The sequence below is a fragment of the Mytilus trossulus genome, chromosome 12 (genome assembly GCF_036588685.1).
Source record: "Mytilus trossulus isolate FHL-02 chromosome 12, PNRI_Mtr1.1.1.hap1, whole genome shotgun sequence".
Lineage (NCBI taxonomy): Eukaryota > Metazoa > Mollusca > Bivalvia > Mytilida > Mytilidae > Mytilus > Mytilus trossulus.
Genome location: NC_086384.1, coordinates 47,094,592 through 47,112,590, shown reverse-complemented (window position 1 = coordinate 47,112,590; position 17,999 = coordinate 47,094,592). Strand labels below are relative to the sequence as shown.

Sequence of the window (17,999 nt, the reverse complement as noted above, 5' to 3'; positions counted from 1 at the left end):
AACAACACGACCGAAAAGCAAATTTACCGAATGCAACCATTGGGTCTTTAACTCAGCTAGAAAGTCCTGCACATAAAGGCGTGCTTCAAATGGCCATTTAACAAAAATGTGTACTAGTTCAGTTATAATGGAAGCATACGGTATGGGCTTTGCTCATTGTTGAAGGTCGTACGGTGACCTATAATTGTTAATGTTTGTGTCATTTTTGTCTTTTGTGGGTATTTGTATCATTGGCAATCATACCACATCTTCTTATTTATATACTCCTAAACATATAAATTAATTAAAATAAAAATCTAACAAATCTAACAAAGACCAGGGGTGGTGTTCTCGAAAGTATCCTTAGATTCGTCTTAAGACACATCTTAGACCAATTTTAGGATGGACTTAGGATCAACTTAGGACACTCTTAAGTTGTTACTCGAAGCTATCTCAGACGAATCTTATGTTAGGACGTCCTAAACATATCCTAAGTCGAAATTTTAAATAGTTAAAGTAATTTTTTGATAAAACATTCATTAATAACGAAATTATTTAATAAAATTGTTTACGAATTTTATAATAACATATACAGAATTAAATGCATAATTACCAATGTAATTATATCAAAAACGATTGTTATTGAAACTGGAAAACAATTTGTGTTGAAATGAGAATTACATTTGTAGTGTAATCGTATCGTGAAGCACGAAGTTCAAAGTTTAAAATCATGCACAATTTCGTTCTATACGAGTTGATAACCGATGGTGCGTTTCATTTCGTGTTCATTTTCACGTAAAATAATGAGCAAAAAGCGAAATCCAAACTTTATTACACTAGGATGAAGATAGGATGCTCTTAAGACACCTTATTGGGTGTCCTAAAGTTAGGACGAAAAATGAGATATATCATAAGTTAAGAGAGCTTTGAGAACACGACTTATGACAAAGACTTGTCATAAGATAGACTTAGGACACGTCCTAGTCCTAAGATAGCTTCGAGAACACCACCCCAGGTACTTCTGACCTGGGAGAGGACAAACATGTCGCGGAGCTTAACATTGTTTGTGAGATCTCCGCCCTCCCGAATACCCCTAGTCAATGAAGATTAAACAAACACACAGCAATACGAACAGTGAAACTCAGATTAAAAGAAGACGAATTAATGAAACAATAGAAACAATGTTTTTAAATTGAAATCAATGTTGAAACGTGTAAAACTGTGTCAATTAATAGCAGGAAGGTTCTCATACCAAAGAATCTGTCTTTTACAAATGATAAACAAATTACTTACTCCACATCCGATAAATTACTCTAATTATTTACTAGCAACAACAAATGTTCTTTATAAGAAATGGAAATTCTAAAATTACTTTCTCAAACGTAAATAACTTTTTTTTTCAATTAATAAGGCAGTCATGTGCTAGAACAGACGCAAATCAAATATAACTATTTGTGGTTGATAAAACCAATTCAGTGACCAATACGTTACATTTAAATCACATTTCAATTATGTGTCACCTCTTAACCTTTTAACCTTTATTGTTGTACCAGGTGCTGAATTATTTATTTTTTTATCAATCTTGACGATTTTAAAACATTTCATCGCATAATTAACACGGTGACAGAATGATTCCCACTCTTTATAATACAAATGATTAGATCAATAGCAAAAACAACATCTACAACAAAGTTAAATGTATCGCGGAACTTTTTAATACATGGGAAAAAAAACAAAATTTAAAAATATCGAAAGAGCGAGCACTCACAGACACTTGTCTCTGAAAATCAATTAGATATACACCTTGATGAAACACAGGGTACTTGAATCGGTACAAGGAAATTCTCACCTCCTCATTTACTAGTTGTCAAGTAACTTATGTAGTACAAAAGTATAGAATCAAAGTCAAAGACAAGTGCCTGTGCGAGCACTATGCAGATAAAAAAAAATAGAGTAAAAAATAAACAAACAATCATGAGAACTTCAAAAAAAGTTAGTGATTACAAAAATTATTAGCAAATAAAGTTTATAAAAGACCGTTGGCTTTCCGTTTGAATGGCTTTACAGTTATCCTCTTTTGGGCCCTTTATAACTTGCTGTGCGGTGTGAATTCAGTCGGAGCCAAGGCTTCGTGTTGAAGACCGTACTTTGACCTATAATGTTGTTTGGTTTTTTTTTTAAATTATACTTTTTTGGAGAGTTGTCTCATTAGCACTCATACCACATCTTCCTGCATATAAATATCCTTTTAAAATTTATGCGAGTGCCAAATTGAAAAAATAAAACACATGAAGAGTTTTATGACAACGAAACACACGTCTGACGTATTAAATTATAGGCCTTGTACCTTTGATAACTATTGTGTAGTCTGTTTTTTTTTGGTTTTTTTCTTATTTCTATAATCATGATCAAATGCATACTTTTCAATTCAATCTTTGTGAGACAAAGCTCCATGTTGAAGACCGTATTTTAATTTTCCATTTGTAGATGGCGATGTTCCTTTGGCACCATCTTACGGTGTTTATATTTCACAGCTTGTTCGCTTTGCCCGAGTCTGTTAGGACGTTTTTGATTTTAACGAACGCAATCAAAATTATGTATTACTGATAAATTATTAAACCAGGTATAGCGTTCCCATAAATTACTTAAAACCTTTACTAAATTTTTCCATGGATATAAAGATTTGATTTTGAAGTTTGGTTGTACCTGTAGAAAACTTATATTTCAAACGGGATAGCACATCCTCATTCTAACGGTAATGTTGTTAACCGTGCTCGGAAATTTAGAAATGATTCATGTAAACTCGTCGCTCCTTTGAATAAACTTATTCTAAAAGGTTACCTATTCAACACTGTAATAAGATCCATTGAATATTGTTTTATTGGTATAAATATTGATTTTGTTATCAGTAAATTAAAAGCTAGCTAAATATTACTAGTATGTTATATACATATACTGAGTTCAGTATTTTTGTGATTTTACTTTTTATACATATTCATGGATCTACAATCTGTCGATACCTGTAACTTGGCATTGCACAAGGTCATGTTTGTCATTGGCTGTTTATGACGTCTTTACACTAAATCCATTGGATGTTGGATGTGTACGGATTTATAGTTAAGTCTAAGATGCATGATTTTTTTATTAGTTGTTAGTGTCTTTGAACAAGCTGTCAGATAAATGCGAGTACTCACAATCTGTTCATTGTGTCTTTTTGTGTCGGGATGTATAAATACCCGTCCACGTTCACTTGTATTTGTATCTATCTGATGAGTTAAGCCTTTTTCAACTGATAGTTCGTTCTTATGTTGTACTGTTATACCACTGTCTCGTGTTAGAGGTAGGGTTTAGCCCCGCCACATTATATATGTGTGTGCCTATCCCAAGTCAGGAGCCTGTAATTCAGTGGTTGTCGTTTGTTTATGTGTTATATATTTGTTTTTCGTTCATTTTTTTATATGAATAAGGCCGTTTTAATTGTATTGCATTGTCTTCTCGGGGCCTTTTATAGCTGACTATGCGGTATGGGCTTTGCTCATTGTTGAAGACCGTACGGTGACCTATAGTTGTTAATGCCTGTGTCATTTCGGTCTCTTGTGGACAGTTGTCTCATTGACAATCATACCACATCTTCTTTTTTATATTTGACCTATAATGTGACTTGGAAAGAGAGTTTTGTTATTGGCACCTTCACAACATCTTATTATATAAAATTAAGAATCTTTATACGGTATTTTAAAAAATAAAATCTTTGAGATGTATATGAAGTCATAAATTTATTTTCCATTTTGGTAAATACTTTGCACCCTGAAAAGATGTTATTTGTCCAATATTTGAATTAATAGTCTGCAGTAAATCCACAGTATAACCGTTGTATCGATCGTCACCATATCCTACTCGCGAGTAGAGTTTAGTCACATTAATACTGCTATTGAGTTGTTTCATACTGATGTTTGATTCCTCTAAAAACTTATTTGATATCTGAAAATAAAAGCAAAAATATATTATTCTGATTATTACTTTAAAAGTATTTATTTATAGTGGATTGGTAAATAAGTTATTGCAACTTATATTAATCCCTTTCAACTTTGCGGGTGCGTGTGTTGCCTTGTACAGTAGTGGCATTAGCATACATTATGATTTGTATTTGCATATATACTTTTATTGGCACAATGAACTTAAGTAGTAAATGATATATTGAGAAATATAACGTTAACGAGTCAAATACGTTGCGTTATATTAAGGTATATATGTAATTGTTTTTCAGAGAGTGCTCGCTTTTTCGATATTTCTAAATAATGCTGTTTTTTATATATTCAAAACTTCCGTGATACGTTATATCTATAGCAGTTTATGTTGCATTTGTTTTATTTACTTGTATTAAATAGTACGAAGATCATTCTGTCATCGAGTTAATTACCTTATTGTTTTCAGTATAATAGAATTTTATGGGACGTCATACAAGTGAGAGAATTAGTTAGCTATAAATAAACTTATCATAGATAACAGGACTAAATTTTGTATAAACGCCAGACGCGTTTTTCGTCTACAAAAGACTCATCAGTGACGCTCGTATCCAAAAAGTTTAAAAGATAAAATAAAGTGCGAAGTTTAAGAGCATTGAGGACCAAAATTCCTAAAAGTTTACCCAAACAAGGTTTAATTCACAATTTTCTATATAAGAACATGCATGTACCAAGTCCCGAATATGACAGCTGATTTCAGCTTTTGGTTTGTTCATTTGATTCAAGGCTTTTCATTTTGAGTTTTCATCTTGAGTTTGGTATATTTTTTATTATTTTTTTACCTTTTCAATGTTTCAGTGTCTTCTTTAAAAAAAGGATTCACTTTTTGTACATTATATAAACGTCTTTTTATAACTATCATTTTTATTATTATTATTATTATTATTATTATTATTATTATTATTATTATTATTATTATTATTATTATTATTATTATTATTATATTGATTAAAATTAAGTGATAAAGGGAATATGTCCTTTTTTCAAATTGAGATTGAAAAATATATGATGAGGCATTACTTTTTGCATGAATCGTCTTTGTAATTGGTAATAGTCTTTGCAGAAATCTTTTTGGGAATTAACAATAAATAGAAAATAATATTGAGTTATAACATTCTAATGCTGCGCATCAATATACATTAAACAATACATGCATTTATTGAACAAAAACAAAACTTACAATATAAATTTTATTCGTCTTCACCATATCTGAAACATGTAAAATCCATTCGGTTTTCAGAAAATTTGCTAAAACTAGTATAACATCTTTTCGCCTTGATTTATTTGCCAGGTTCAATTGAAGAAAAGATTTTTCTTGACCTGTCTGACCATACATGCTTACGACGTGTATTTCAGTGTCCTTATTGTCAATGTCTTTGTAACAACTAAAAGAAGATCTTTTTTCGTTTGATATATGCTTTGTCAGTCTCTTGGTTCTGTGAATAGCACACCCGTTAACAACAGCTGTAATACAAAAGCTACATGTATACCTTTAAAAATTAAAATCGAGTTATGAACATGTAATAATATGGTTGCCATTATTTTTTCAGCTCCAAAATCTTAATTTATTCCAATTCTAAATGTCATTAACTAAATAATAATTAAATATTATTCATTCTCCCATTCTTCGTCAATTTATCCCTTTCTGCACCCATTATATAAAAAAAAATAATCAACGTGTGGTTCGTTTGTTCTCAGTACTTCATTGGTTAAAATCCGATTATGACGTCGAATTTTCTTGATTTCCTCTGAAATTCCTATTGTGACGGCATGAAAAAAGGCGACCATGCCTGCTGACGTCACATAGAAAGAACACATCTTTTTTGCAGATCATTCGAAAAAAAGAAATAAGTTTGCCTGAATAATGTTAGAAAATCATTAGAGAAAGAGGTTCCACCACAAAATCTCGTGTAATACGATATTTATCTACTCTCGACACTTAGATTTTAAAATATTTTCAGTCAACATTACAGAGTACTATTTCTGCTTTAGAACTTATATAAGTGTATGAAATTAAGTAAATGCTATTTAGTTTAAAAGGCCACTTGGCAATTCAATTAGGTAAACAAATAAGTATTTCTATTTTAAATTTACTAAATGAGAAAGAAGCTCAATATTGGATTATTGTTTATTTGAATTTTCAAACAAGTTATGTAAAGATGTTAATTTCACAAACATGTTTAACCCCGCCACATTTTTTCGCCTGTCCCAAGTCAGGAGCCTCTGGCCTTTGTTAGTCTTGTATTATTTTAATTTTAGTTTCTTGTGTACAATTTGGAAATTAGTATGGCGTTCATTATCACTGAACTAGATATAGGAAGATGTGGTGTGAGTGCCAATGAGACAACTCTCCATCGTATATATTTGTTTAGGGGCCAACTGAAGGACGCCTCCGGGTGCGGGAATTTATCGCTACATTGAAGACCAGTTGGTGACCCTCTGCTGTTGTTTTTTTATTTGGTCGGGTTGTTGTCTCTTTGACACATTCCCCATTTCCATTCTCAATTTTAATGAATATATATTGACTCAAAATTTAACTGTTGCATATATCCAACTTTTATGTGAAATTTGAACAACTCTCTGTACATCTAAAACTGAATGAATTTGCTTTTGTCCCTTTTTTTTTAAATTAAATCGTTTAAATAAATGACAGATCAAAAACGTAATACGCAATAAGACATTACGAAATAAATTCATTGGCGACACATCACATCAAAAACATGATTTTCAAAACATGTTAATGGAGTAATTGATATTTCAAATTATAATTCTATAAAAATAGATATTTAACAAATAAATGTAATTCAAGAAACTTTTAATTTAAAAAAGAAAACATTAATTTTTCATTTATCTATGAATTAAAGAAATCAAATTCAAACATCAATTTTATGCATGTATTTCACGTTTTTTATTTCAAAGATTTACAAATATACAAGGCTATCAAAACATCGCATGCTTTTTGTCATTAAAATTCTTTTTGTACCTACTGTTTTGTGTGCATAGCACAATAAAAGGTGCTAACGGTTAATTCTCACTGATATTGATTCAAGCAAAGTATGTTCGATGGTAAGATTTCACACAAGGTCATATTAGATTGTGCGTTTTCATTAAATGAAAATTATGTAATCTTTAAAACGCAGTTAATATTTTTTGTAATTTGATCAAAACTTTTTCAGTACCGTTTGGCAAAGGCAAAAAAACATAAAAATACAAAATAAATGTGCTTAATCTTACAGAGATTTCTTTACTGTGCCAGTTTTACTTATCAATCTTTGTCAATAAAATTTATGTTAGCTCTTTAAAACAGTATACATATACTGTGGATTCATTTATTTTCGTAGGTACCAATTTTCGTCGATTGAGGAAAACTTACATGTTCGTTGATATTTAATTTCACGGTCTTGCCGAAGTATGCAAATAAGCTTATGGAAAATTTTGTATTCGTTGAACATTTAATTTCGTAGTTCACATGTTCCTACGAAATCAACAAAAATGTTATCCAACGAATAAAAATGAATCCACAGTATACAGATCGCCTCCACTTTTCAGTCAGAATACAATTCAATCAATTATAAATTAAAAAAGATGTTAAATATACAAAAAGTTTTTTACTTGAATCATCCGAAGTTTCAGACTGTCATACAAGTGGTTTAATCTCACATTTTGTACACAAGGCAATGCATGTAGCAAGTCAGGAAATTCAAAATGACTTTTTTTTTTATTTTCAAATTCGATAGCTTGGTGCGAGTTTTTTTTAACATTTGTTAAAGGACTTAATGTTTTAAACGTTCCATCAATTTCGGTATTGTTGTTGTTTTGCTGTTTTGTGTGTGGTAGAAAAAGCTGTGCGGGAAATCTATGACTTTAAAGTAACTTGCTAATATGGTGTTATTACTCACGTAAACATGTATTGGTGTCGTAAAATTGATTTTTACACCTACATCTTCCTTTTTCACATGTGGATTCGAATCGAAATGCCGAATACTTTCTACACGTGGTTTGGCATGGGATAAAATCCTTTAACGATTTAAAGGTATTATCAGCACCTGCAAAAATATAACATTATTGTTTTATTACATGCATTTAATATTAGTATTATATAATATTGAAAAGGTGGGAATGACAAATAGAACGTTATCAAAAGAAAATTGTCAAATTAGTGGAATTCCGAAATGTAACTTCCCTTATTTGTTAGCATCTTCTAAACAGAATCAAATCACTAACAAATTAACAGTCTTGTGAATTTTCCATGCTTGATTCTCTTTCAAGCTTGTTTTGGCACCATAAATGTATAAAGCGTTTTGTGACGTCAAACCTTTGGCAAACCTAGTCTTATATCATGACAAAAATATCCCAAAATTGATATACGTTGCCATTGGATAGAAGCATAGAATGATACTGCTTTACAAATTTCTATTTTCACGTTTTATATATTATCGAGATCAGAGATTCCATATATACCATTACCTAAAAGAGCGTCAGCAACTTTGTTTAGTAAGCAGGTTTTGTTCGCCATTTTACACCCGTTGTTTTGCTCATTTAAGTTTAAATTTAAATTTGGTGATAAGTTTCAGTCATATTTGAGGAACAGAGGATTTGATTGCGGTTACCACAATTGAAATATAATCGTCGTCAACTGTGCAACAGATATTCTATATCAGTCAAAAAATTAAAGCAACACATTATTAATTACATTGGTCCGACGCCCTTGTCTGTATTTACCTTCTACAGGAAAACTTACAGCCGAATATTTGAAATCGAAACAGTTGAAGAGCCTCATTACCAAACATGAAAGAACCAGTTCGTGATGTCGAGTTGTATTATTATTTATGAACATTTGAATGTTTTTCACATATAATGAGTTTGGTCCTTTAAAAAATGCGTTTGTAAGAGTGACCGCATAAATGAATAAAAATGTCTTCAAATTAATTAAGGCTTCAAAATCAGTTGGCTTTTTTTTACTGCAATTGATAAACTAGCTTTAAAATGATAGTACTTGGAACATTCGAGCCGTTTCAAAGACCATTGATTATTTGCTCAAGATATAAATATACCTTTTGAAATATATCTTCTTCTGTTGCTTGTAATGTTTGAAATCTGACCTGTATCATTGTTTCGCTGAAAATAGTATAAAATAATCAAATAATTGGAAAAACAAACATGACGATAAGAAGAATGACGATCTTTGTTGTAAAGAATGGATTAGAAGACATATGTGTGTATTGACTATCTAACAATGACGATGGAAACGTCTGAAAATTAATTTGAAATATATTTACTGACGTTGCTGATATTCAAATACTTTCCTTTTACCAAAAAAATGTTGATCAAGTCGTTATTTATCAGGGTTTTTTTTTCAAGCCGGAGCAATTTCTTTTCAAATAAACCTTCAACCTTTATCAACATATAAGCTAGTATAGATTTTAACGTGAACGTTAAGCTTTTATCTCATTTTTGCCAAAAATATAAATGCCTTCGTGTATCAAAAAATATACCACCTCGATTACAAAAATGGCGGGCAACATTCAAGGCCCTCGATAAATGCATACTGATTCATTATTATTCGTTGGATGTCTATTTTTGTGGATTACTTGGTTACCATTGAATCACGAATTCTACTGTGACACGAGTAACATTTTTTCTACAAAAATGTATACAAATTTGAGCAAAACCATGAAATCAAATATCCACAAAAAAAAAAAAAAAGTTTTCTTCACCACAAAAAATGGTACCCACGAAAATAAATAGATCCACGGTATGTTTATTAGAGTCCACATTGAATATCAAGAGTAATTTACTTAATTAAGGCAACAGTGGTTTGCGGATATTAAGACTCATTTATGAAGTGCTGTGAATAAGGTTACTTATTTCGATACTCTCTTTTTTATCGGGCGTACATTATTCGAAATTGATGGGTGTTTTGTAACCGAAACACGCATTCAGCCTACAAGTCTATAGAGCCTGGTATTTTTGGTGAAGTTTTTATTTTATCTGATTCCGCATGCTTGAAAGTATTCGTCACAAGACGTGCAAATGTTTGTTCACCACAAAAAAAGCACATCAAGATAAGCTCATCAATCATGTATGGTTCAATAGATTCCTTAAATAGCAGTCGTATTAGTCAAAATGATATATAACAATTTTCATTAAATTCAAACAGTAAAAAAAACGATTAACAGAATTAGTGATGGGTTTTTTGGTAGGCGTTTTACTTTCAGGAACACAATTTATACAACTATTCCAAATTTCAATGATATTGGGGAAAAATTTATTTGGGCAATACTGACACGCTGAATAAGATTGTTAAACATGCTAGCTCCCCAGAATAAAGCCAAAATGGAGATATGTCATCCGTCTGGACATATTATTCTTATTAAGAGATCATGCAGCATGGTGGGGTCATTGGACACATCTATTAAACTACATGTCCCAAACTTGATAGCTTCCAAAAGAGAGGCGAAAGATACCAGAGGGACATTTGAACACATAGATCAAAAATATCAAATGATAAAAAAAGATAAACAGACAAATAATAGTACACAAGACTCAAAATATTTTGGCGCTTGGACCAGTAGTTTCAGAGAAGAGAATATTTGTAAACCTAAATGACGACGAAAGACGACAGACACCAAGTAATGAGAAAAGCTCAATTACCCTGTGGGCCAGATGAGCGAAAAATATAGATTGTAAAATGTACATACCTCTGAAGAAATATCGGTCAGAAGTTGTGAATGATGATTGTTCGTTTTCTGAATAACAACGCTGACAGTTATCGAAATAGCGATAATCATAGTCAACATAAAACCACATACACACAGCACATTTCGTCTTTGTTTATTCCTTTCAATTACAATATGTTGTGGCACGTGAATGCTTATATATTTGATATGCATTGGAAAGCTTTCTTTGTCGAGGGTAAAAAGCGGCTCCAAGTCGTCTCGTGTCTGCAAAATTAATAAACTTACATATACAAATATATATTTATTTGAATAATTTTTTTATTTAAAAAATCATTTTCATTTCAATTGAAATCATAAGGTTGAAGGTTGCACTTATTTACTACTAATCAATATGAATAAATTACAGTGTTTATTTAGATTATTAATAATTAATGTCAATGTTTAGATTTCAATTAATGAAGCTTTCGATTTAGTAAAAGTGTATACACCACAACGAAACTGATTAAAGTGATGACTCCCAGCTTCAAACATCACATGGTTAGACGAAAAATCACAAAAATACTGAGCTCAGAGGAAAATTTATAAAGGAAAGTCCCTAATCAAATGTCAAAATGAAAAGCTCAAACACATCCAACGAATAGATAACAACTGTCCTATTTCTGACTTGGTACAGAATGACAATATATATTGTCTGTGACTCTATCTTACATTAATTTGTAGGATCCTTTACTATAGATAATTTAGTTGATCTGTAACTATAACATATTCATGCCTTATATATCATGTACTGTAGTACGCCGCAAGATTGAAACTGACGTGGAAAGGTAACACATGGCCAGCGAAAGCTCTTTTTTGAGAGCCCAGGTGGTCGTGATGTCTAGCTGCAGCAGTGCAGGCGATTCGGTGCCACGATATCACAGTAGCATGGATTCGAATCCCGGCGAAGGAAGAACCAAAAATTTGCGAAGGCAAAATTACAGATCTAACATTGTTGGGTTGATGTTTAGACGAGTTGTATATATATATATTTTTTGCATTGATATGCAGTTTGTCTGAACGGGTTAGATTTGTTTTTAAATGAACGGTTACAATCTAACGGTTTGCAAAAAGATAAAACATTAACCCTCGACACATGACCTGTCCAGTAGAGTCCAAATTACTATTGGTAATTTATGTTTATTGATTGCAGTAAGTAACTTTCGCATCTAGCCTCGGCCACTAAAGTCAGTCGAGAAAAAAAACTCATAAAAATACTTTATTCATGATATAAAACTTCACACGAATGTGTGAGACCAAATTTGCAATTTAATTAAATAACTTTTCAATGATATACAGAATAATGAATGCAAATTAAATTTAAATATTTCAATCTTTAAATAGAAGTGCAGTTTTTGTCAACAACATGATTTCTTTCACAGGAAACTGGTGACATGTAACATGCGATTACAGTGCACATAAAAATGGAAATTATCTTTTTTATAAGTATTCTATGTCCAACAACTATTCATGTAGATACATATTTATCTGCATATATATATTTTACATATAAATCAGTAAAGTGACATTATTGCAATACATTTAATTGGTTGAATTTGACAATCAGAAAAAGACAAACAGTTCTGCTTGATGAATACAAAATGAACATTCTCAAGGCGTTCTGCTTTATTTTACCCCCATTTTTTTGTTTATTCGTCCTTTTTTGTTACAAACCCCACATGAAATGATTCCGATATGCCACACATTTAGGAGATAACTGTATTGTATCTTAAGCTCCGACGGTTACAAATCACCAAATGATGCCGATATGCCACACATTTAGGAGATAACTGTATTGTATCTTAAGCTCCGACGGTTACAAATCACCAAATGATGCCGATATGCCACACATTTAGGAGATAACTGTATTGTATCTTAAGCTCCGACGGTTACAAATCACCAAATGATGCCGTTTTAGCTTGAAATACAAAATATTGGTATCTCAATTGTGACGAAACTGACAGAAATAAAATAAATACCATACATACGTCGTCCGTGCTTGCGTGTATGCTTTCATGACATAAGTTGTAAATTCATGCCATGAAAATTAGTGACGTTATTCAATTAAAATGAACGTTACAAACCATGTTGCATTAGAAAACCATTTTTTGTCATTTGATAATGCCTGTAATAAGTCAAGAATATGACAGTTGTTGTCCATTCGTTTGATGTGTTTTGTCATTTGATTTTTTCATTTGATTAGGGACTTTCCGATTGAATTTTCCTCGGAGTTCAGTATTTTTGTGATTTTACTTTTAATAATCATTCTATATTGAAGACAGTACATAGTGTGCGTGTAAATTTCTATTCCGAGTTCTACAGTCTTTTATTTAGAAAAACAAAACATATCTAGGAAAAGCATTGTGTCCAAAATATAGCACAGTGAACTGTAGCTACATGATTGCGCCTATTCCGACTGGTCGTGGTGTTGATTCCACGGGTGGTTAAAACCAATATTGCCTTGCAAATTGATTTGCTTACTGCTACTTTATCCTGGAAGGCTCTCCTTTGATTGAAATTGTCTATTTTGATACATCCCTTTTGGTATTACTTCTCGCGTAATTTCAGTTATTCATTCGTCCATGGTCATTTTAGTCAGGAGCGTTCCTCGTCTAGTTCAATCTTAAAACGCGCATCGGACACGCTTAGTTTATAAAAAAAAAATTTGGTGTGTAAAGTTGATTTTATAACTTGAAAATCATAGTCATGCAAAACTTAATGTACGAATAAATACGCCAAGCAGCCATGCAATCCAGATTTTGCAATATCAAAGTAAATTACTGTTGTGTTAAATTATGTCTGATTTTCTATACCACATGCAGTTACCGATTTGTGATTTATACGAATAAATCTGTTATGTTTAACTTCACTTCATGTTAAGTCTATAACATTTAACATAGTTTAGCATTTATTGTCAGATATTTAAAAATACATATCATGATTTAAAACCATAATTATCTAATTAGCCCCTGATATTTTACCAATTGTACTAACGCATATATCATATTAAATAATTCATTGGTTTTATTCTTTATTATTCAGATAACACTGTATATTAGCGGGTTGTCTATAAAAATATTAGCAGTTACAAAATAGCTAAGATATTGATTTATATTTGATTTTAATCATATTAAATTTATTCATCTATGTCAAAATCATTGCATAGTATAATGCTGATGATACAAAATTATTCAAGTAATAAAAAAATGTTCGAATTTGAGGACTCCTCATTGCTTTTGAGATTCTACTTTATCAAGAACAATGTTAACAACCAGAAAAGTGAAATAAAGAAGGGAAATTTGGGAATTATCAAAGAGACAACAACCCGACCAAAGAACAGAAAACAGTCGAAGGCCACAAATGGGCCTACAATACAGCGCGGAAATCCTGAGCACGGAGGCGGTCTTCAGCTGGCCCCTGAACATAATGTGTACTAGTTCGATGAGAATGGACGTCACACTAAACTCATATCTGTACAAATCGAATTTAGCAGCAGTATATGGCGAAATTGACAGCATTCTTTAGTTTGACTAATTTATAATTTCCAAAAATCTTAACAATGTTTCAATTTTTAAGCGATTTATCGAATTTTGACGGCTAGAATATGTGGGGACCCTTCCAGAGCACCCCAAATCCTCCGGTTTTTGTAGCGGCTATTGTAACTCAGTTTTGAACTTTCTATGCTGTAATTTATGTACTGTTGTTTGCAATGGCGTTTTTAAGTTTATTTTCGACTGAGTGTGTATAACTCAATCAAGTATCTTTTGTCTCTCTTTTATAATGAATGACGCAGTCGTCCTCTATCAGAGAAATGCTTAATAGGCTGTCCAAGTAAATATCAGGCAAATCCTATGATATGGATGGCACAACATAATGTTTTCCCACTGAATTATTGGTTCCTATGCAATGTTTATATCATACAAAGGATATATATGTCAAAGATATTTTTGAATAAAAAGTGGATGGTTCAGAAAATGATTTTAAAGTTCGCTAACAATGCAACACATTTTTGTACAAAATGAAGAGTTATCTCCTCTTTTCAATGAATTTTCAGTGCTTTCTATGTATTTTTTTCTCTTTATTTGTTGCAGTTAATATAAAAACAAAATTTAATTTTGAGAAAGAATGAATATGTGATATGAAATAGATGAAAACAAAATATGTCATGTGCCATCCACTGCCTGGTTTTTCCATGGACACCCTCTTAATACTTCAAAGCAAACGGCTTATTATATACATGGAAAATATGATTTTATGTGTTTAATTGTTTTAATTAATTCAACCCTCTGTTTTTTTTATTACTATTAAATGCAACGAGAACTACCAGCTTGGTCAAAGAGTATTGGGCTAATGTTATCACTACAGAATGTTTAAAGAAGTAAAATCAAGGACTAAAAATAAAAACAAATTAAAAAGAAGTTGTATCGGCTATTGTTATCTGAACAAGTCTCTCAAAAAAAACGCATTCACATTTTTGGATTGAGTTGTGAATTAAAATTTAAGATATTTAAACGACAATATATTAATTGGCCCATTACTCTTGGTAAATGAAAACATGTTAGTTCATTTTGCAAAACTCAATAACTTATGTTTCCATGTGTATGTTTCCATGTGCCTAACAATATACACTGATTGCCATTGGCATTCCGGAACACAATTTAGTTACAAACTACTTTATTGACAAAAACAAAACTATTCTCTGTAAAAATCCTCTCAATATATCGTTATTTTGATAAGACAATTCATTTTGATAATATAATTGGTCTAAACTTCATTTAGTAAAGTTCAGTTTGCTTAAGTTTTTGAATTCGTTTCCTAAAAAGTCAAGTGCATTTCAGTAATCGAAATTCATTGTATCCGATCATAAAATGTCCTTAAACATAAACATAGAGTATCTCAATGGTGGGTATAATTATCTCAATTTTTCTAAATGTTCTCAATATTTGAAGTGAATTTGCTTTCTCCTTATTCTATTTATATCTGAAACAAGTGTCTAGGAAATCGGAACAGTTTCCATCATTATGGTATGTATGTAAAATAATCCAATGGCATACTAGTATAATAGTTAATTTTTGTATAGGATATTTAAAAACATTTATGTTTTATTAATAACTTTAAATTTCACAATCTTGTCATAATTGCGTTTACGTTTATTACTACCAACTGAGATTGAGAATTTAGCTGAAAAAAATAAAATATCTTTGATAAAACGCGCGTCTGAATATAATCCTGGTATGGTCGATGCTACTGCTGGCAAAGCCTTTCTCCCCGAAGGTATCACCAGCCCAGTAGTCAGTGCCTTTATGTTAACATGCATTATCACTGATATGATCATAATTATAAACTGGCTGTATACAAAACTTTGAAGTTTCAAAAATACAAATGATTTTCTACCTCAGGTCTAGATTACTTTTACTCTGTATTTGGCAAAACTTTGTGGATTTATAGGTCCTCAGTACTAATCAACTTCATACTTTATAAGGCCTTTCTTAACCTTTCTTAATAAAGCAGCAATGATTAGTCTTTTGCAGAAGAAAAGCGTGTCTGCTGTACACATTACAGTCCTGGTATCTTTAAAGAGTTTATTGCATGCATTTATTCCATTTATTCTAGTGGATAGTTGTCGCGTTGTTATTTCTTCTACCCTTACTTCATTTCTGTTGTATATACAACACATTCGTGTTCGAGTTCTACCACTATCACAGTGACACTGATGAATTTTATTAAGACAAAACGAGCGTCTTTCAAACAATGGTTTATCTTGGTATCTTTATGATAAGTGTGTCCACTCTAAGCAGGGTACCACTTTAAATTGTAACTAAGATGGAACAATGAACGTTTCTACATCTTCATGTATAATTGAATACATTCGTTTAGCATATGTAAATACCAATGAGTTTAATTCATTAGATGAGAGGCGGAATATACCAAATATACATTCAAGCTCACAAGTCAAAAGTAAACTTACAACGCCCTGACAAAAAAAGAAAAAAGAACACAAGAACAAACAACAGTTTACAAGACAAGACATTGATAACTAAAGACTGAGCGAGACGAACCAAACCCAAAATCGAAAGGGATTTTTATTATATAGAAAGTTTAAACAGATTCTGCTCCACATGTAGCATCCGTCGTGTTCTTAATGCAAGTGCAAATTCGGTGATATAAGTTATTATATGATTTCAAAAAAAGACAGGGTTGCGGTTACGGCAACTGAAACATATTTGTCGTCATCTGTAAAATCGATATCTCCTTAGCGATCATAAAAATCATTTCGAAATATTCTAAACGAAATTTTGGTGTGGTGTGTACCAAGCACCAGGTACTTTAATTTTTACTTCTGGTGTTAAATCAGATTTTTCTATATAGATATATACAATATAAAGACGCAAATGTTTCAGAAATTCATAAAAGCGTATAATAGTAGCTCTGAGTAATTGACAGCAATACAAATTGGGCTTTTCTTTGATGTATCAACATTCTTGAATTACAAAATTTCAATCTTGGTATGATTTATTTTATGTTTATTAATTATTGATCTTTTTTACAAGTTAGAAAGAATTAGTATCAGTATTAATAGAAAATAAGATTCAAATTTAAATAAATACAAACATTATAAAGATATATACAATTACAGTGACTTACCTGAATTTTAAAACTAATATTCTTTTTATATTTCATCCCCGTTTTTTCCTAAGAAAATAAATTTAATTCTTTTCAATAAAGAATCATTCGTTTTCCCATTGCAAGAATAAAATACAAGCTCTATCCTTAAACGATGCTGCGGAAATAAATAAAATACCAATGTTATCAAATGTTTAACTGAATAGCTTTTTATTGCTGGGTTCACTGAATTAATTTAAGAAGTGGGGGAGATCTTATGGAGTTTATTTACAGACTAGTGAAGTGTAACAATTGATATTACCAATATCATTCAACAGGTAAAAATTTCTCGTTGGCCACATGGCTTCTCAACTTCGACACCTGACTAATACCTGTTGATTAAATAAAGATTTTACAGCAGACGGGAATAAAAGGAACAGCCGGTAGACGGCAAAGCAGGGTTTTTTGAAAGAGTAATTATGAATATGATCTTATTGAAACTAGTAAAGAATAACAGATAGCAAATGACGGAAAATTATCTGCACGTGCACATGAAATTTCTTTATCATTTTACAGTACCCGTATTAAATTTTATATAGATTTAATTTGTCATTTAAGATCTTTACATATGCGTACGGTAAAATTGTTTATTACATAATTGTTGCATGGCGTTTTA

General features: G+C 31.3%; 1 protein-coding gene across 2 annotated transcripts; it reads right to left on the bottom strand.

The window, feature by feature from the left end:
- Nucleotides 1-3,742: 3,742 nt before the first annotated feature.
- LOC134693614 (uncharacterized) lies at nucleotides 3,743-17,557 on the bottom strand. Of its 2 annotated transcripts, none has more exons than XM_063554452.1 (6): nucleotides 17,366-17,557; nucleotides 10,706-10,948; nucleotides 9,059-9,122; nucleotides 7,904-8,050; nucleotides 5,185-5,468; nucleotides 3,743-3,960 (listed from the first exon to the last, which is right to left on the bottom strand). In XM_063554452.1, exons 1-6 carry the CDS (start codon nucleotides 17,399-17,401, stop codon nucleotides 3,748-3,750), a joined length of 987 nt encoding a protein of 328 aa, XP_063410522.1. In that variant the 5' UTR covers nucleotides 17,402-17,557; the 3' UTR covers nucleotides 3,743-3,747. The 2 variants fall into 2 exon arrangements, with proteins under 2 accessions (XP_063410522.1, XP_063410523.1); XM_063554453.1 differs by lacking the exon at nucleotides 17,366-17,557 and adding an exon at nucleotides 12,395-12,489.
- Nucleotides 17,558-17,999: the final 442 nt, after the last annotated feature.